General features: G+C 50.5%; 1 protein-coding gene across 1 annotated transcript; it reads left to right on the forward strand.

The window, feature by feature from the left end:
* The first annotated feature begins 6,621 nt into the window (after window positions 1-6,621).
* Window positions 6,622-19,125, forward strand: CSRNP1 (cysteine and serine rich nuclear protein 1). The gene is made up of 5 exons (XM_064703273.1): window positions 6,622-6,777; window positions 13,390-13,585; window positions 15,838-16,097; window positions 16,550-16,846; window positions 17,896-19,125. Exons 2-5 carry the CDS (start codon window positions 13,414-13,416, stop codon window positions 18,883-18,885), a joined length of 1,719 nt encoding a protein of 572 aa, XP_064559343.1. The 5' UTR covers window positions 6,622-6,777; window positions 13,390-13,413; the 3' UTR covers window positions 18,886-19,125.
* The last annotated feature ends 1,382 nt before the right edge of the window (window positions 19,126-20,507 follow it).

The following is a 20,507-nucleotide window of genomic DNA, read 5'->3' on the forward strand; positions in this document are numbered from 1 at the left end:
GAGGAGAGGAGAAAATTGAGCTTTAGACATAGCGTTATTTTTAATGGATTTGGATCCTGACTTCTCTGCTCTGAAACCCTTCACTCTTAAGGAGCCACTGCAGCCCTGTCCTGTGCTGGAGGCTTCACCAGCACTCATGGGGGCAGGTGTGCAGCCCCCAGATGTTCCCATTCACAGTCCAGCCCATTTGCTCCGAATTTGCATCAAAATAGGATCATGCTGAGACCTTGGATTCAACTCTCCAGCCTTTGCTGGAGGCAGGGGGTATTAACTTTTTCAGAGAGCTCAGGTATTTCCTCCAGAGCTTGTCTATCACATCACTGCAAATGCCCCTGCTCTGGATGTTTTTTGCTGGTCAGGAATGGGCTGTGATGAAGGTTTAGGGTGCTCCTTGCAGGGAGGGCAGGGGCTGGTGGGGGATAGCAGGCAAAAGCCAGACAGAGCAAGTGGGACTGGAGCTGTGCTGTTGCCACTGTGAGCCACCAAAGTGACAGGGCAGCGGCTTACCAAAGCCCACAGGGAGACACTGGCAAGGGTAGGAAAGGAGCCCCAGTGGCATCTGGCCAACCCCATCGCCCTACACAGCTTGGGGTCTAGAGCAGCTCCACTGCAAAGTGACAGACAACTAAAATTGCTTTTTCTCTCTAAATGCTGTCCCCAGGCAGCCCAGCAGCAGTGAAATAACCCTCTCGCCCAGTCTCCCCCATAGTTTATGATAAAGAGCCTTTTGTTGCAATTTAATTTGCAAACTTTCTCTTCTCTGCCATTCTCATGTGCCACGGTTCTGGAGACTCATATAAGTATTTTTACAAGAAACTCTTTCAGACAAATAAGTCTGGGGAGGTTTGTAATTTCTATTACCTCATGGTGACTCCATTGATAGACAGCAGCACACCTTGGGAGAATTAGGGAGCATAAAGTAATGGAGGTTTTTGTCCTCTCAAGACAGAGCTGTGAGTGCTGCCTGGCTCGCAGCCAACACCACCAATTACCAACCTGGAGCAGGAGACAGGTCCTAGTGCTGAAAAATTGCATTTTTCCAACAGGCCTGGTAATGATGGAGCTGTGCTGTGAGCTACCATTTCCTCCTGGGCCTGTTAGACACCCAGGCCTGTGCAGGGTTTGGGCCACCTCAATGTTTGGGAACAGCTGTTGTCTTTTGAGGGAAAACCATGGAGTTTGTGTTGCTTCCTCTTGCCTTTGCTGCCACTCACCACTCTTATTCTGGCTTATTTTCACAGGAGCCCTTTCTGCCAGGAGACAGAACAGTCGAGCATAAAGAAGCAATTTCAGAGGCACTGTCATTGGCAATTATGCTTGAAAGCCAGAGATTTAATTATTGTGTGAGAGCCATACCCTTGAAAGAGGAATCGCAGCAGTCCCATCACTGGAGAGGTTTCAGCGCTAAAACAGGAGACTCGTGAAATGTCAAGGAGCAGAGCACAGCACTCCTGAGCTTCCCACCTCCAAACCCTGGTGAGAGGCTTTCTGGTGGCACCAAAGTTAGCTGTGGGCTGGGTTAATTGAGGACACAGGTGTCCTCAGCTGTCTGCAGAACATGGGGGTTTTGTCATGCTGGTTTTCTGTGCCCGATCACCATCGCTGGCGAGCGGCTGAAGCGCTTTCACAATTCCTATTTCATGCCTGCGTTTTACATTAACACTTTTTCTCTCAGGGTGATGATTTTTTTGTGTGTTTGTTGGGAATCTAACAATTATATTAATCCTCACCAGCAAGCAGGTCACATTCTGCATCTCTCTCAAGTTTGCAGGGTACCTGTAGATGGAGGAGAGCGCTGAATTGCCCTGTCCTGATCTCCACCAAGGACTGACAGCATCAAGAAAGCACATTTTGGTAAATGTATAAATAATTACCCAGCAGGTCTATAACAGCACAGCACACAGGGCTTTAAATCCTATAGATGTGAGTGTCTCAGAACAGGAGCAACTTTGCAGAAGATGGTTCCTGACTCAGCAATCCTGGGGTGCATCTGAGCAGGGAACGGGTTGGGTGACTCAGGAGAGAAGGTAAATGGGGAGCAGAGAGTGCAGGAAAGGGTGGGGAGTCTTTGGGGGATGGAGGTGTTGGCCTGTGCCCCCTCAACATTTTCACTTTCTTTGTCCTGGAGGAGAGGGAGAGGCCGTTTGTGCTGAGAGTCAGATGGGAAAGGGGGGCAGTTTCTGTCCTGATTGGTGTAAAATCAGTGAGGACCAGGGAGGAGGCAAGCTGGGGATACAGGGGTGATGCTGAACTGCTCAAGCTGGGTTGGTTTAGCCAGGATTTCTGTTCCCACATCCCCATATTGTCCCTCTGGAATGGGTTATTACAATACCCAGCAACACAACCACAGCCAGATGCATACAGATTTTTTAGAGCTGCAGTAGGGATGTGACACAAAACCAGGAAAAAAATTCCTATCTCCAAGCCCAGATATTCCTGATTCACCCACCCTTAAGCACCAAGAGCCTTTTAACCCCAGGAAAATCACTTCTCCTGCTGCAGAGGGCAAGCACAAAACCATCAGCGAGGCTCTTGCCATCCCCAGCTTGTCCAGCTCGCACCTCTTTATCTCAGCGCTCGCGTATCAGGAATCCTCCCCCGCTCCCTTCCCGCTGGGCTCCCTGCGCTCGCTCCTGGTGCCAGGGCACTTATCCCAGCCGCGGCCGGTCAGCAGGGAATTTCCTCCCTCGGAGCAGCGCTCCCGTGGCTCCCGGCCAGGGACAGCAGCTCCGGGCCGCCGCTGCCAGCAGCCCTTGCCAAGGCACAGAGGGTTTTCCTGGGCGCAGGGGCTGCGAGTTGCTGCAGGGAAAAGAGGATGCTCCTCGAGAGGTGAAAAAAACCGCGTTAAAAACCTCATCAAACTGGCTCAGGGTAAAGAGAAACTGATTTTTTTTTTCTCTCTCTGTCTTTCTGTTTCTCATGAATTAATTTGTTGGAGGAATGAGGCTCAGAAAAGAAGCAACGAAATACACGTTGAGTCAAACTGAGATATTTCTTTAACCTGTTTCTTTCAACACAGGAAAACATCTTAGATTGGTTGAGGGCTATTTATCCTTCCAGTTACTGATAGTAGCGCTTTTAGGTTGATTTAAAAAAATAAATTAAAAATTTCCACTTGAAAAATAAGTTTTGTTTCAACTCCCTCTTCTCTTTCACACACACACAACTCCGGGCAGCGTGCAGGCAGAATGGTTCATTGCTGACTGAATCACTAAATAATTTCTGCGCTGTGTGGGACTCCTATCTCAGAGTGGCTTTACTTTCATTAAAACTATTGGAAGCAAAAGAGAAAATGAGCAAGCTGGGGGTTGCTGGCAGCCTTTCCAGCTGTTTTTCAGGATATCCCCTTTCCCCCATTCCCTGGGTTTTGTGCCAAACAGCTCGGGGATGGCAGCAAGTGACCCCCCCTGATCCCACAGACACTGTGCAGAGACAGGTGACATTATACCCTTCTCTAGAGCCATGGAGGCTCTCTGTGTCCCCAGGGGCTGTGTGGTGACACCTCCCTGGCGCGAGGACCTGTTTTGGGCTGAGCCCAGGGCAGGGTGCAGCCTGTGAGGTGCAGGAAGTGAGGAGCCAGTGAACAACCTGAACTTGGCCACCCTCGACCCAAACCCCGCAGAGGAAAGCCTGCATGCATGACATCTTCCTGTTAGGAAATATTAATCACGGCCATGTCCAAACATGGTAAGTGAAACCTCAGGGAAACCGCTGCTCTGGCCACCGAGGGCTGTGTGCTGGTGAATTCAGGAAGGCCCTTGTGCCTCAAAGACAGGGCCCACCCCTCATCAGGGCACCACCTCCCATTATGGATTGCCTCCCTGACCTTTGAAATAAAATCTGAGCTCATCCCTCCCATGCCTCTGTACCCAGCTGTTGTTTCATGGTCTCGGGAGAGAGCCACGGGGTGAGCCAGGTAGAGGGTGAAGCACCTGGAGAGGAGAAGATCCAACCAGCAGGAAAATCAGCTTGAGGGTCTTCTCAGCTCACCCTCACCCTTGCAGTGGTGTTGTTGGGGTGAGCAGCAGGGATGTCATGCCCACAGGAATCACTGACACACACCAGGGCATGACCAGGAGTGAAAATCCTGGTGGCACCACTTCCTGTGAGACACCTGTATTACAAAAAAAAACCCAAAAAACAAAAACAAACCCAAACAACTACAACAACAACAACAAAAACAAACAAATAAAAACCCAAACCAACCAACCAAACAAACCCATGAGAGGCAAACCCCAAGAGGTTTACAAGTAAAGTAATGTTCCTGGAAAGAAGTGTCAGCACTCTGGCTTGCAGCACTGTTAGGACAGCCTCTTGGAGCTAAGGAGCTCACAGTAGAGCACAGGAATAATCCCACATACCCCAATCCAGCATCATCCACCTTCTTAGGAAAGGCAAATCCAACCTGACTCCCAGGTATGGATCGCAACCACCAGGGGCCAAAACGCTTTTTGGGGCCAATTCCTGCTTGCAGGCCAAGGCCTGCTTTTGGACCTCAACCCAGTGTGGAGGCCAAGTTTGTCCTGTGGAACTCAAACATATCATAGGGCTCAAATTCCTTGTGGGGGCCACATCCTGATTGTGGATCCCTAATTCCTGTGGGACCAACCATCCTGTGAGGCCCAAATTTGTTCCAGGCTCCAAGCCCTTTTCAGGGGTCCCAAATTACCTGTGGTTCTGGCATCCAAACCTTGCCTGTGGATCCCCATCCATCTGTGGGGTCCAGACATTTTCCAGGGATCAAGTCTACTTGTGGGTCCCAAACCATTGTGGGGTTCAAAGCCCTTGTGATGCCCAAATTTATTTTGGGATCTGAGCTTTGCTTGTGAGTCCTTTGTTCGCCCCAAGCCCTTTGAAACAGCCACATCCATTCTGGGCCTGTGCATCCCAAATCCCAAGCAGAGATCCAAGCCATTTGTGGGATACGAATCCCTTTCAGAACCCAAGCCTACTTGTGGGTCCCAAACTCCCCGTGGGACTCAAATCTGTTTGGAGTCCAACCCTTATGTGGGTCACCACATCTCTGCATGGCTCGAACCCCCAGTGCGACCCAAATGTGTGTCAGGGTCCAGGCTGTGCCTGTGGGTACCCAATCCTTCATGGGTTCCAAAGCCCTTGAAGCACTCAAATCCTTTTTGGGGTTCATGCCTGCTTCAGGTTCCCAAGCCCCCTGTGGTATTTAAATGCATTCTGGAGTCCAAGTTGTGCCCGTGGGCCCTAAATCCCAAACTTTTGCAGGGACCCAAACCCTCTGAAAGGCCCAAACCCCTTTCAGGTTCCTAGCCTACCTGGGGGTCCCCAGCCCCCTGTGGTGCCTGAATCCATTTTGGGGTCTCACCTTTGCCATGTAGGTGTTGGTTGAACTCCTTGTAAGACCCAAAGCCCCTGTGGTACCCAAATTTGTTTTGGGGTCCAAGTTTTCCCTGTGGATTCACAACCCTTTGTGGGCTCTGACATCCTTGAAGCAGCCAACACTCTCTTGCTTTGGGATCCCCAGACTCCTGTGTGCCCATATATGTTTTGGGGCCCATGCTGTGCCTATGGTTACCCAGCTCCTTGTGGGACACAGCTTCCCTGAGGGACTCAAATCCATTTTTGGGGGTTCCAACACCCCATGACCACTTGGGGGTCCAAGCAGTACCCATGACTTCCCAATCCCTTGTAGTATAGACACCCTTCTTAGGTACCTAAATCCACTTGGGCTCTCATTTTTGGTCCCCCAGCCCTCTGTGGTGCTCACACCCACTTTGGGGTCCATGCTGTGCCTGTGGCTCCGCAACCCGTTATGGGACACAGCTGCCCCATGGTACCCAAATCCATTTTGGAGTCCCCATCCCTCTGTGCTACTCAGATCCACTTTGGGGTCCACGCTGTCCCTGTGCTCCCCAACCCCTTGTGGGACACACTTCTCCATGGAACCCAAATCCATTTTGGGGTCCCCATCCCTCCAAGCTACTCAGACCCACTTTGGGGTCCACGCTGTGCCTGTGGCTCCTCAACTCCTTGTGGGACACAGCTTCCCCAAATCCATTTTGGAGTCCCCATCCCTTCAAGCTACTCAGACCCACTTTGGGGTCCAACCTGTCCCTGTGGCTCCCCAACCTCTTGTGGGACACAGCTCCCCCATGGAACCCAAATCCATTTTGGGGTCCCCATCCTTCTGTGCTACTCAGACCCACTTTGAGGTCCAACCATCCCTGTGGCTCCTCAACCCCTTGTGGGACACAGCTCCCCCCGTGGGAGCCGCAGCAGCCCGGAGGGAAACGGGGCGATGCGGGCCAGTGCGGAGAGATGCGGGGAGGTGCGGAGGGGATACGGAGCAGTGGGAGGGGATGCGGGGCGGTTCGGAGCGGTGCGGGGAGATGCGGGGCGGTACGGGGAGATGAGGGGCGGCCCTGAGGGATGCGGGGCGGTGTGGAAGGGATGCGGGGCGATGCGGAGCGGTACGGAGAGATGCGGGGCGGTGTGGAAGGGATGCGGGGCGATGCGGGGCGGTACGGAGAGATGCGGGGCGGTGCGGGGCGATGCGGGGCGGTACGGAGAGATGCGGGGCGGCGCCTCCCGCGGCTCCTGACTCAGCGCCCCGCCCGGCGGGGGCAGGAAGCCGGGCGGGCCGGCCGGCCCCGCTCCTGTCACCGCCTGCGTCAGAGCCCGGAGTTTTCCACTGACGGAAAAGGGCAGCGCGGGGCGGCGCAGCCCGGCCCGGCCCCGGCAGCGGAGCGGGAGGCGCCGCGCCAGGCACCGCCGCTGCAGCCGGAGCCGCCACCGCCGCCGCAGGTAGGGACCGGGCGGGCAGCGGCGCCGGGATGGGGATGGGATGGGGATGGGGGAGCCGGCGTGGGCGGCGAGGGGGAAGCACTCGTTCTCGCGTTTCACCACCGAGGGCTGCGGGTGCGGGGTCCGCTCGTGCCTGCCCAGCGCGGGGCTCGGCCGCCGGTTCCCGACTCGGAGCCGTCCCGCCCGCTGTGCCGGGGTCGCTGCCGGTGCCCGCCGCTCGCTGCCGGCGGTCGCGCCGCCCCGGCGCCGTCTGGCCGCGCTGCCGTGCCCGGCGGGGCTGCGGCTGGGGCTGAGCCGCCGGGGAGCTCCGGGAGCCGCCGGGGCAGCGGGACCGCGTTCCCTCCTCGGGGGAAGGGCTGCGGGTTCGCTGCGCCCCCGAGCCGGCCCCCCGCACTCTGCCCTACGGACACCCGAGCAGCTTGATGATATTTATTAGGAGTAGCGCAGAGTTCCCTTCTCACCCCGGCCCCGGTAAGTCCAGGCTCCGATCCATCCCCGCGGTTCCAATTTTTTGATGTTGAGAGAAAGGTTGGGGAGGGGGTTGGGGGGAGCCTTGCCGGCTCGCTCTTCCCCAAATGCGCCCGGCTGGGGATGCTTTCCCGTCGCTACAGCAACACCTACCGACGGGCGCACGGAGGGACGGACGGGCGGACAGACGGAGCGGGGCACCCCCCACACCCCCCCGCCCCCTCCCGAAATAAGGCATCGCGGCTTTTACAGCCCACCTGAAAAAAAGGAGGAAAAAAAAAAAAAATAAAAAAGGATACCCCGTCTCCCGCCCCCGAGTTCTAAGTTTTCTCAGGTTTTTATAATTTTTTTTTGCCCGCTCCCCCCCGCTCCCTCCTCTACCCCCGGCATCCTCAAAAGTGTCTGTCACCTCCGAGTTACATAATGTCGCTGTAGGAAGAGGCTGACACACAGGGACAGCCCTTTCCTAAAGCAGCTCAGCCTTGCTAACGCCTGGAATGCCAACGCCTGGGTGGGATGGATGGATGGAGGGAGGGAAAACCCTCGCGGCCGTTTACAAACCTCGAAGTCACAGAATGAGGGAATCCTTAAGGGCTGGAAAAGCCCTCAAAAGTCCCCGAGTCCAACCCTTAACCCAGCACTGCCAGGTTAAGTCTTATCATCTGTTATCAGCAATTGATCGCCAATTATTAATTGATTTTATGACTTTATTTTTTCGTGAAAATGGTTTTAGTTTTGCTCTGCTGAGCAGTTTGCAGAGGTAACCTGTCAAGGTGTGTGTGTGGGGAGGGGGGTGGGGCTATTTTCAGGATGGTTGGGTTTGTTCTCCTCCCGGAGAGGCTCCGCAGCTCCCGGCAAAGGCTTTAATAATTCAGCGCAGGAAATGCGTGCGTATATATAGCAGGGAAGGTAACGCACAGCGTGTACCTACAGGAGGACAAATATGGAAACCTGGTGTGAATTATTCATGAGGTGTGATCAAATAGAGGATTTTCCTAGACAAAGCACACTTCGCTGTTTTCCTGTTTGTTACAGCACAATCTGCGCCGAGTACATCCGAACCTCCTTTCATTTTGGGCCGTGTCAGATAACCTTTAATGTATTTGCTGAAATCTCTTATTTACCTTTCAAGCTGTCACGGCATGAAGTAAGGGCTTGGTAGAAAAAATCTGACAAGCCTTTTTTTTTTTTTTTTCTTCTTTTTCTTTTATTTATTTTTTTTTCTTTGTGGCCTTCCAAAAATTAGGAGCTGGAGTAAACACTTGTGCTGCTCCTTCCGGGGAAGGTGTTTTGCCTGCTCAGCCTCTGACAGGAGCACAAACTCGTGGTGCTACGGACTGATTCATGCTCCCACTCCGCAGCACGACGTACTTTGGGTTTTGCTGTTGCATAGTAGGCAGAGGCTATTTTTAACCGGAGCAAGGTTATGAAACCTTAGACCCAGCTGGGTGAAAATAATCTGGTCTGAACTGGAAAGCACGGCTTTATGTGGCTGGGAACACGCGTGGGACTGTCCCCTGGAGGCTCCTGGTGGGATCATCCCGCTCCCCTCGGCTCCAGCCAGCCCCGAAATTGGGAAGTGCTGTCATCGGGAGGCTGTCACGGCGGCACAGGGGAAACCACTTAAGCAAATATGCGAAGAATTAAAATAGTTAAATGATTGAGCAATGAATCAGTGCTGATAGCGTGGCGATTATTCAATAACCCTGAGGTGTTGCTGGGCTCACCACTGCTGTTAGACATCAGATTTCTGGGATTGCAGAGCGGCAGGCTCAGCTCCGCAGCGCTTTTTTGGGGGGATTCTCACACCGAGATCTCTTTGCCCACAAGAAACGGCGGCGTGCAAACAAACACCAACCCCGGCGACTGCTCCACCAGCTGCCCTCGCAGCCGTACCTGGCTGAAATATGCGGTGGTGTTTTTTAAACTAATATTTACTCCTGCTAGACCTGCACAGCCACTGCGGCTCCGGGGGAGGGAGCGGAGCCGCTCTGACTCACGGCTCAGCGCGGTCCTGAGCTCGCTCCCAGCGTGCCGGTTTGCTGGGAACGCTCCATCCACCCCTCGGTGTGTGCTGGAATAAATCCACTGTGCCCTCCTGGCATGCAGAATTCCACTTTGTCTCCCTGAGGTTTAAAGTCAGCAAACCAGCTCAAAAAGTCACCGGGAAACAAATAGTTTTAGTGCGCTGTGCTGAGTTTTGGGGGGTCAGAGGGATTGTTTCTTTAATCGCTTGGCAAAAGAAACTTTGCTTTCAATAACTCATGCACATATCGGGATCCTTCCATCCTTTAGGATGCTCCGCCAACCAACCCCCCCCCAAAATCAGAAATATTCTTGCTCCTGGGTGTTCTGCAATGCCATGGGAATTGTGGCACAAGCAAAGGCAGCTGCTGCAGTCGCTGTGAGGAGTTTCCTTTGCTTTGCTTGTGCTGCTGCTTCAAAGCATATCTACAGCCCCAAAACACAGCTCTGAAACATCTCCTCCTCCTCCCAATTCTGCCCAAAGCCTCTTTGTGCAGTCTCCTGGAGACTGGACACTGGTAGGGGTTTTTTAGTTGCTTTCCTCTGCACTTGGCTAAACAAATGCCAAACCTTCTTAAATCTAAATTACTCGAAATATTTACTGTTGAGACGTCGTCCAAGAGGAGGATAGTTAAAACATTAATTCCTTGCATTCCAGTGTATTAGGGCTTTACCCTGCAACTTGTTGGGTGCCAGAAATGGGACTTTGCAGATTGGGTTCCCTTCCCCCCCAACTGGACTGACCCCCCCTATTCCCCCCACCCAAACTTTAATGCTTAAAAAAAAAAAAAGAAAAAAAAAAAAAAGGAGGGAAAGAGAAAGAAAGGAATGCACATCTGGGCTAAATATTTGTTAGAAAGTATTCCCAGGATAGTGGGAGTTCTGGTGCCAGAGAGGAATTCCTGCGGGTTTGATCCATTGCATTATGTACTTGTTCCAAAAGCTGTTTTCAGTAAAATAGATGAGTAAGAAGTCTTAGCCAAGAACAGAATGTCTTTTTTGGCAACTGAAAGGAAGATAGGATTATTTTATTTCAGGTTATGTAAAAAAAAAAAAAAAAAAAAAAAAAAAAAAAAAAGAGAGAGAGAGAAGGTGGTAAAATCCTGCACTCCGTGGAGCCTGCAGAGATTTGCAATGGCCAATGGCAAACTCAGATACAGATATTTATTTTTTCCATGCTGCTGTGGACATTTTTTGGACTTGCTTTTAAGACACTGCTGGTTCCTTGCAAAATTACTGCAATTAAAATATCCTCATTGTGTCTGAATGGGCCTCTGGGCTTTTTTGGCTGAGTGACCAGTGGCCTTGGTGACATGGCTTTAAAGGCAGCATCCAAATTGCTGGTGTGAATTCTGTCTCCACATGCCAGGGTGAGGAGGGGAGCAGAGGATCACCCTGGCTTTGGCAGTAAAATGCCCATCTGGAGGATTTTTTGGGGTAGGGTAGAAACAAACACTGATGGGTGAAGCTCCACTACGTCTCTCCTGAGAAGGATTTGAAAATTTGGCTTGGAAAACATCACAGCCATAAATCAGCAATGAGGGGGAAGGTGTAACAGGAGAAAATCACTATATTTTGGCTGGTGGGCAGCAGGTTCACCAGCTTTTTCCCATTAGCTGGGAATCCTGTTTGCACAACGCCTCCTTTGCATTAACAAAACAATAGGTGTCTTGAAGAAGACAGCGTGCCAAAAGTGTTTTTTTTTCCCCTATCCATTTGGCTCATTCTCATAGATGAAGAGCTGCAAAAACCTCCCTTCCTCCTCCTGGCTGGTGATAGTATTTAAAAAATAAATAAATAGAATTGCACCATCTTATGCACAGCTTGCCTTGGCTCTGGCTTGGTGTTTGTGTTAGCTGGGTTCTCTGGCTGTGGGAGAGCACTCTGGTTTCCCTCTGGGGTGGCTCTGGGGGGATGTGGTGCAGCCCCTGATGGGAAAGGTGACCTGAGCATCAGGGCTGCTGCATCCTTGGTCCAGCCCTGGGAGTTATCCCTGTCTCAGCAGCATGGCCTTGGCTGCTCCAGCAACCTTTGGTGTCTCCCACGGGACTTGGATGTGGTCAGCGTCGCATCTCTGAGGGTGTTTGCTCTTGGAAATGTGTCCTACAGGCATTTTAGGGTTCCTCCCTCCCATAGCTATAGAGGCATCCCTCACTGTCATCCCTCACTGTCCTGGTGAGCATTCTCTCTGCAGCAGGAGCTGATGCTTTTCCAAGCCACATGTGGGATATTTTTTTTGCAAAGTTTTTGCCCATTCCAGGTGTGGACAGTGGGATCTGCAAACCTCTCCGAACAAAAAGCAGCCCAGGCCATGGATTTTGAGAATTTCTTTGCTCCTGATTATTTCCTAAAGAGACAGAGCAGGATGCTCATACACAAAAATAAAACAAATAAAAAGTTTGTTATTCGCTGTTTTGCGGCCACCTGCGAGCTCAGCTTTGCCATGGAGCAGGCAGCAAAGGGGTTAATCCAGGTGTTGGGTAGGATGTGTGCTGCTGGGGCTGGAGGGTGGCCAAATCCACCTTCTCTGCATCTATTTTGGATTAGGGCCAAAAAAACAACAACCCCTCTGTGGCAAAACCACCTGCAGCTCCAGGTCTGTTGAGGAGGAGGAGGGATGGAGAGATCCCTTCTCCCCAGATTCAGGGGACAGCTGGCCCTGTAAGCACAGCCAATGATTAACTCCTCCAGGCCAGAGAAGTGCTCCAGCCAGGGACTTTTGTGACCTTTAAGGTGACTATTGTCTCCTGGGAAGCTGGTGGTAAACATAATTAGGGAGGGTTGGTGCAGGACTTGGAAGGAACTGTGTGCTCCTGTCCTGCAACGTGATACTGCCTGGGGCTGTCAGGACACTGAAAATCCCATGGTGGAGATGTTCTGCCACTGGTGTGGTGTCTGGTCTGTCAGAAGGGCAGGTTTAGTGCTTTTTTGTTTTGTTTTTTTTTTTCTTTTTCAGAGACTTAAATTAACTTCAGACATGCAAAGCGGGGTGAGAAAGTGTTTGGGTTGCAAAGAATGGAGAAGTTTCGTGTGGTGGGAGGGGATGTGGACTGGGTGTCTGGCACCCCTGTATCTGCACTGCCACCATCCCAGGGCTGTCTGCTGTCCCAGGTTATCCAAATTCTAGGGATGCTTTAGCTTTTGTGTATTTTGGGGTGGCTGGTAGCATCCCACATTGCTGGGGCTCTCCCCTCCTTGCTGGAAGGAGTTCCTGGGCTGGGGCTGCATCCCTGCAATGTGATTGTGTTTTACATGGTGGGATGGGGTCAGAGCAAGCCACCCCTCAGGCAGCAGCCTCCAAACATACTGTAGGCAAAGGCTGTAGCTTTTGTGAGTTTTTTTTTTCCCTCTCCTGAATTTGCACAAACTTTATAAAAGCAAAGTTTAAAAGATGCAACACAGTTATTTTTGGCTTTCTTTTTTTATTTTTTTTTTCCTTTAAGATGAGCAGGGGCAAAGCATGCAGGAAATTTAGGAATCTAGGCAAGTACAGAGCTCCTTTGTTTTTAATTAGCTGCGTTGTGTTTAATTGCTTCTATGCTTGATACATAACCCAGCCTAAACAAGAATAGCTTATTGAATGGGGGACTGACTATGAAAGGCACCGTGAGGAGAAGGGCTGTGCTTCACAGTTGATATATTTGTATTTCAGTGCTTCATTTAATAAGTCTGTTTCCCCGGGGGGCTGTAGCAAGTAAATCATGCCAACAGATTGTTTTCTGCAAACTGGCTTATTTTTGTAATTAGCAAGACGTTAAAGCTGTAACTGCATAGGAAGCGATCTGGGTGAGGAGTGAACATAAAAGAATTAGTAAGCAAAATGTAATACTTACTGTTTGATGACATTTGTGTTGATTGGATTGGTTTCTGGACAGTTTGTTGTCTGGGATAGTCAGTTTCTTCTGCAGTGTTGTAGAAATGGGAGAGAAATTCACAGGTGTGCGCAGCGAGTGTAGTGAGGTGAGGTGTTTTAGGGGCAGCACTTTTTGGGAATCACATCTGCATGGCCCAGTGGATCTGATGGGGAAGCCTTGCTGGGGGTTACAGCTGCCCTGATCATCACTAGAAACTGCTAAAATTTCCCTGGCTTCATGTTGGTTTTTTTCCTTTGTTTTCCAGTTATATGACAAAAACGGCGTCACCATGAGCGGAGTATTGAAAAGGAAGTATGAAGAGCTGGGAGATGACAGCACCTACTGCTCCTCCTCCTCCTGCTCCCCCCTGTCCTCCTCAGCATCCTCAGGCTGGGACACTGATGAGGAGAATTCCCGTGGAGAGCCCAAGCCCAGCTCTGCCTTAATGTCCAGCTTCACCCGTGAGTAGCTCTGGCATTCCCAGGATCAGCCATGCCTCTGCATGGGATTTTTGTAGTGTGGTGGTGGGTCATCATCTCACAGAGACCCCCTTGGGGCACACTTTATGGCCAGAAGTGGTAGCACCTGCTACCTGTCATGACACTGGTTTATAATCTTCCATCCTCCTCACAGTGGTCTTCCTCCCAGTATTTATAATTCCTTTGGAATATTTTTGCTAAAGTCCTGGTTTGCAGGAATAGAAACCCAAGGATGGGTGTGCACAAAGGCATCCAAGCCTGTGCTGCAGAACCATCCCACCAACCCTCAATTCCCTGTCAAGCTGTTTCACAGGCAAAACCTAATCAGACAGTGAAGGCCTGTAATGCTCTTTTTAAAAAATGATTAACCAGTAACGTAATTACCATTTCAGAACTTGTTTCCTACGTAAATTGGGTACTTTGCCAAAGAACATGACACGTTTGACATTGCCTGAGCTGCTAGTACAGATAAAAGCTATTTTGTTTTCCCAGCAATGTAAGTTTTGAGAGCTTTTCGGAAAACACACAGAAGGGAGAGTTGTAAAGCCCTTTATCTGCCGTGTGAAGGGAAAAATAAAAAGTACAATAGAAGAACATCTTCATGGAGGAGAAATAGTCCAACTTAGTAAATTATACTGAACACCCACTGTATGTAGCAGTTAAGGTCCACTTAGCAGACATACACAAACACGCAGTGGTCTGAAAAGGCTTTAGAAGTCTTGTAATAATAAAGAGTCTCATTCTTGCTTGTCTTCCCAGGTTTTGTGACAAAACAATGAACTTTTTGTACTCTCTGGCTCAATTGGAAAAGGGTCAGGAATGGGAAAACAATTTCAGAGGAGGGGTGCAGGGAGAGGGAAGCAAATGCCAAAGTGCAGCAGCTCGGCCGATAGATGATCGTGGTGGTTAACTTGCCTTCTGATAAAGAGCTCATGTTTTAGGAGATTGAGTCAAGGTTATTGTGAAAATGCAACTCGCAGTGCAGAGATATGATCAGAGTGACTGCAGGGCCCAGCGTGAACCCCCAGCTATTGAGCAGAAGCTGCTGACACAGCTGGGTGAACACTTCTTTTTTATCTTTTTTTTTTCACATGAAACCGAAACACTGTATTTTGGCAAGTGAGACCTGTGAAATGTGGGTGCAGTTAACTGTCCAGTCTTGCACTTTCACAGCCTTTGGGGCCCACCAAACCAGCTGAGCCCCTTGAGTTGTTGCAGAATTTTCCTTGGATCCCATGCAGGGCTGCTTGTGTCTCTGCCTCCAAAAGAGGAGGGCTTGATCCCAGCTCTGCAGCACTCACCCACCCTTTCTGGGTTATTTTTTTCCAACCAAAGCACCCCTGCACTAGCAGAGAATGGGACCAGAAATGCTTCCCCACCACAAGTTTGGATGTAGCTGGCTCTTGTTCCTGCCACACTCACGGGGCTGTGCCTGGCTTTGCTTTCTTGGCAGGCCACACTCGTGGAAACTCACTGACTCTGAACCTGCCCTGACTAATTATTCCCCCTGCATCTCCTGTGTTTGCATGTGCAGCTGTGCAAGGCCAGGTATCTCTGGAGAGGCTCTGCTCTAAGTGATGTGTAGCATGTTTCAGCAGTTTAAGATAAACCGGAGTCATGTATTGCCGTGTTTACCCAGGGATCACCTGCACAAAGATTAACATCTTTGCAGCTGCTCTCAAATGAGTCTCTTGAGAATAAACCACAGATTCAGAGTTCCTCCCAGTGGATGGTGAGAGGAAGTACCAGAAAAAACAGCAATTTCGGCTGTTTTCTGCCCTGCCACAAAAGCTGGAGCCATGAAGCACCAGGAATAGCAATGCCCTGGCATCCCAGGAGCAGACCAGGGCTCCTGAGCGTGGGGCAGAGTGGATTTAGAGAGACAGATGTGTAGGATGGCTGGTTGCTTGTTCATTGTGCTCTGCCACACGTGAAGAATAAGCAAATGGATGTTCCTGGGAGAAGTCAAGCAGGAAGGAGAAGCAGCAGCCACCTTGTAGGGTGAATCTCATCAGTGACTCTGATACAGCAAGGCTTGGCTCAGCTTCCTCTCCATCCTCATCCCACCTCTGAAGTGTTAGCTCCTAAAACACCACCAAGCAATGTTGTAGCTTTGTCCCAGTGTTTTTCTGTTGAGAGAGTAATTACAACTACTGCCTGTTTGTCATATTTCTATTCCATCTGCAGCATGGCTTAGTGCTTTTTCTTATTTTTTTTAATTCTCCCCTTTTTAGCCACGTCAATCCTGAAGAAATCCAAGCGACTAAAGAAGAACAATGTGGAGTTTGACCGGGTCACTGTGTTTTACTTCCCACGCTGCCAGGGCTTCACGAGTGTGCCCAGCCGTGGGGGCTGCACCCTGGGCATGGTCAGCAAGCACAGCTCCTCCCGCCAGTTCACGCTGGCAGAGTTTTCAAAGGAGCAGGAGAACGTCCGTCGGGGCAAGCTCGAAGAGAAATTAAAAGAGGAGAAGTTGGAAGCGTTGAAATGGAAAGTGAGTGAGGAGCGTGGGGCTGGGTTGATGGGGAGCTGGTGGATGCTGTTGGTTAATTGGCCAGTTTTTAGTAAGAGCCTCTGAGACCTGGGAGCATCAGTCTTTAACTCTCACTTTGGGTCTCCAAAAAACACAGACTTCAGTGGGGGACTTTCATTTAGTTCTCCACCTTTGAAAAGTGAAAAGCCACAGAAGACATTTTTTCTCTTTTGGTGGTACCTCTCTGTCCTGGGATCCACTTGAGACTCTTCTTGGCATCTCCCAAAGTCTTTTCATTTCTGGTTTAGATACTTGATATCCCAGTCAGAAAGACCAGTCAGGTCTTGACTTAGATGTTGATCCTGAGGCTGGCCACCATGGGGAAGAATTCATCCCTTCCTTATTTTCCCTCAGCTGCGGGCTTCAATGGTTCTGAGTCCCAAACTAACGCTTTGTCCATGTTCTGCCCTCAGCTCACCATGAACGGCACCAAGGAGTCAGAGGAGGCCAACCAGCTCACCATCGAGGACATCTCCGACGACGACATCGATGTCAGCAACGTGGACCTGGAGGATGGCTTCTTCCTGCAGCCCTACCCCGCCAAGAAGAGGCGGGCGCTGCTGAAGGCCGTGGGCGTGAAGAAGATCGACAAGGAGGAGAAGCGGGAGCTGCACAACATCCGCCTGTCCCGGGAGGACTGTGGCTGCGACTGCCGCGAGGTCTGCGACCCCGAGACCTGCAGCTGCAGCTTGGCAGGCATTAAATGTCAGGTACAGCCTCACCCCTGGGCATGGGGGCATGCCATGGCTCCAGCTGGGCGTTAGAGCAGGGGGGTGTGAGCAAGAAGAAACTTAGTTTTGCTCCCTTATGTCTCCTTTTGGACTGTTTTGTTTTGCTTTTTGGTTTTGGAATCTTTGGACAGGGCTGGGGCAGCCTGTAAATCCATCTGCTCCCACCTGCTCTTGGAGGTGAGGAAAGCTCTTGGAGCATCCCTCAGGCTGCAAGGCAGGCACTGCTTGGAAAGATTCTCTTTCCAAATCACACACTCAGCCATCCCCACGCTGCAGTGAGAACGTCCCTGCTTTACATTCCCATGAGATCCATACCTGCTCGATCTCCTGTTGGGCCACGTGGGAATGTCTGCAAGGAAGAGTTCCTTGCTTCTCACACGAGGCTGCGCTTTCTCCCCCTCCCCCAGGTTTTATTTTTAATTCCTTTTTCTTCTGGTGTGTGTCACAAATCCCAGTGCGCTCAGGCGAACGTGGGAGTGTCAGCTGAGCGTCAGCCCACAGCGGAGCTGTGCAGGCCACCTGCACAGTGGGATAATCCCCCTCTATTCAATTAGGGAGTTATATTTTTCAGGGTATTTTTTGCAGGTGCCTGCCCAGCTGTATTTAGGGAGCCTCATTCCCTATTCTGGGCCCTGCTTTCTCCCTCGCTGCCGTGTTTGGAAGCTGGGGGTGGCGGAGGTGGGTGCACACACACGGGTGCTCCATGTGTGTGTCACAGCCCCCCTCTAGTGGCTGCTGCAGATCAGATAGTGAAATCATTAAATAGCAATAAAGAAAAAACTCACTTTTGCTCCCTTATGTCTGCTTTTGCACCTTTTTGTTTTTGGAATCTTTCTTCTTCACTTGTACTGAAATCCAACTTTTTATGACACCTCTTCAAAAGAGCAGGGTGTTTTGTTTTGTTTTTCTTCCTGCTTTTAAACCCCTCAGTTACTTGGTTTCTCAGAGCAGACGAGTCACGGGCAGTTTTGGTTTTATGCCACTGGGTTCCATCCTAACCCTCCCTCTCTGCTTCTCCCTGTTGCCAGATGGATCACACCTCCTTCCCCTGCGGCTGCACCAAGGACGGCTGTGGCAACACCGAGGGCAGGATCGAGTTCAACCAGGCCCGTGTGCAGACGCATTTCATCCACACCATCATGAAGCTGGAGCTGGAGAAGCAGCAGCAGCAGCAGAGCAGCGAGAAGGTGGCGGAGGCCGAGCCCCCATTCCGGGAGCGGCTCCCTGCGCTGGGATGCGCGGCAGGGAAGGGCTCGCTGGAGGAGCGCGCGGTGCCGCTGGCGCCTGCCTTCCAGTTCAGCCCCGACCTGGAGGCCCTGGGGGAGAACAGCTGCAGCAGCGACATGACAGACTCCTCCATCTCCTCCCACCCCAGCGAGGACCTGGAGGAGCCCTACGAGAGCCTCCCCTCCGAGAAATCCCAGTCGGACGTGGACGACGACGGCTTGGCACGCATCCTCCACTTCAACGACTCGGACGCCGAGGAGGAGAGCAGGCGTGGCCAGGATGACCTCGGCTGCTTCCATCCCACCGACTTCTTCATCGAGGACCACGGCAGCGAGGCTAAGCCCGTCCCTGGCCACTTGCCCCACCTGTCGGAGTGCCTGGATGAGAATGCCAACCAGGACAGCGGGGGTTTGCTGGAGGATGCAGCCCACGGGAGGTGCGATGGGCTGTCCTGCTGCGCCCCCTCCTCCACTGAGCCCTGCTCCAAGAGCTACGCCGACCTCAGCCTTTCCTCTGATTCCTTGGATTTCTTCCAGTCCTTCTCGGACTATAACTTGGGACCCCTTTACAACTCCTTAAAGGAGTATGAGAACCTGGATAACTTCTCAGCGTTACAGTTTCAGTTGCCTAATTTCCCTGGCTTCCCGCAAGCTGGAGATCAGGGCTCCTGTTTCTTGGAGTCCCTCATTGGTTTGTCCGAATCCGTCCCTGAAACCCCAGCCCCTTTCACAGACAATCAACTTTTGGAGGATGCCATCAAGTCATCACTGATGGAGACAGTGAAGGTGTGAAACACTGATGTGGCTCAGGCAAGGACTCATGCCAAAAGGAAAACGGAGGAACAGTTGGACAGGCAAACTTTCACTGAAAGGATGTGCTACTCAAATATAAGGAGGAAAAAACAGCAACAGCAGAAAACTTTCTAAGCAAATTAACTATTTTTGGTCTTTATACAACATGGACGTTTTGACATACTGCAGCTACAATCAGTTCTCTCGCTGTTTGTGCAAAAATTTCTAAACTTTCATGACGGGGTGGGGAAGGGAGGGAGGGAGAAAGACTTTCACATGAGAATTTCCTTGTGTTTTGTACGAAAAGACCTGTTGAGAAAAACTCCTCGCTAACGTTGCCAGTCGTCCATACAGCCCCTTCTAGAAACGTTTCAGTGTTGCAGGAACTTTTAAGGCAACTTTTTGATGCTGTATTTATTGTGAAAATTTGTGGTTTACGTAAGAGTCGGCCCAACACACTCTTACGTTTAAATCTGACGAGGTTTACAGAAGAGATCCATACACTATATACATAATCATTCTTCATCTATTTATTGCAAATTCCAGAATTTAACTAGCCACTGAAGCTTGAACTAGCATGAAACCTTATTTAAATTGGTGATACCTCAGATGTATTATGTGTACAATCATATTTTTTTGCATAATATATCTGTATTTATTTATTTTCTACCTGTAGTACGTGAATAGCACTGTGGTTTGTCGATGACCTGGAAGGGCAATAAGGTCTTCAAGAGGAAGATGACCCTGGTTTTTCTGAGTCTGAACGATGTTGGTCTTCACTTCACATTTCTAAAAACACTGAACAGAAGTGGTGTGGGAGGGGAAGGACGAGGGAAGAGTTTGTGCAACATCGCTTGGTTTCTCTCAGCCTTGTTGTAGACATGAGAATGGTGTTTGGTCTCCATAATGTCACTGTGGAGAGCAAAGCAAGCAGAACCTTCAACTATTTAAGGAGTAACATTAATACTAGCATGAAACAAAACCCAACCCCTTTTTGTAAATTATTTTATAATTTATTTAATTTCCTAGGGATTTGGCCATGAGATCTTTCCCCATCAGTTATGGTGTCTAAATATGCAGAGGAACTGTCAGCAGCGGTGGGGAGGTGGAACCATCTTGGCAGCCCTCGTGGGGGGCTTTGAGAGAGCAAAGCCAAAACAGCAACAGTGCTCAAGCTCCTCAGCAAGTGCTCCTTAGGACTCCCCAGCACCAAGGATGTTGCAGCTCCAAAATCCAGTGGGTCACACTGATTGTACTATATTTTTATATAGGTGAATCAAGTAATTCAAGCAAAACAGATGGATATGAAATTTTTTGGGTTTTTTGTCCTGTGAGTACAGTTTTTGAAGACCTGAAGACCAAGCTGGAAAACAGAAGGCTTTTGGTTTTTAAATGAGAGAAACCTTTGTGTTTAGGAAGGATGCTGGAGGCTGCCTTGGCCTTTTGCTATTTAAGTCAGTCTGAGAGCATGACACTGTTTGGCCACGAGATGTAACTGGACAAAAAAAATCTGTGCATCAGTGATACACTAAGTGCCTACACCAGTGGTATGGAAAAAGCAAAATGGATTTAAAACCTACTGGCTTTAAATTCCCCCTTGGAAAATTTGGTGATGGGAGTGA

This window comes from Zonotrichia leucophrys, chromosome 2 (genome assembly GCF_028769735.1).
Source record: "Zonotrichia leucophrys gambelii isolate GWCS_2022_RI chromosome 2, RI_Zleu_2.0, whole genome shotgun sequence".
Taxonomy (NCBI): Eukaryota; Metazoa; Chordata; class Aves; order Passeriformes; family Passerellidae; genus Zonotrichia; species Zonotrichia leucophrys.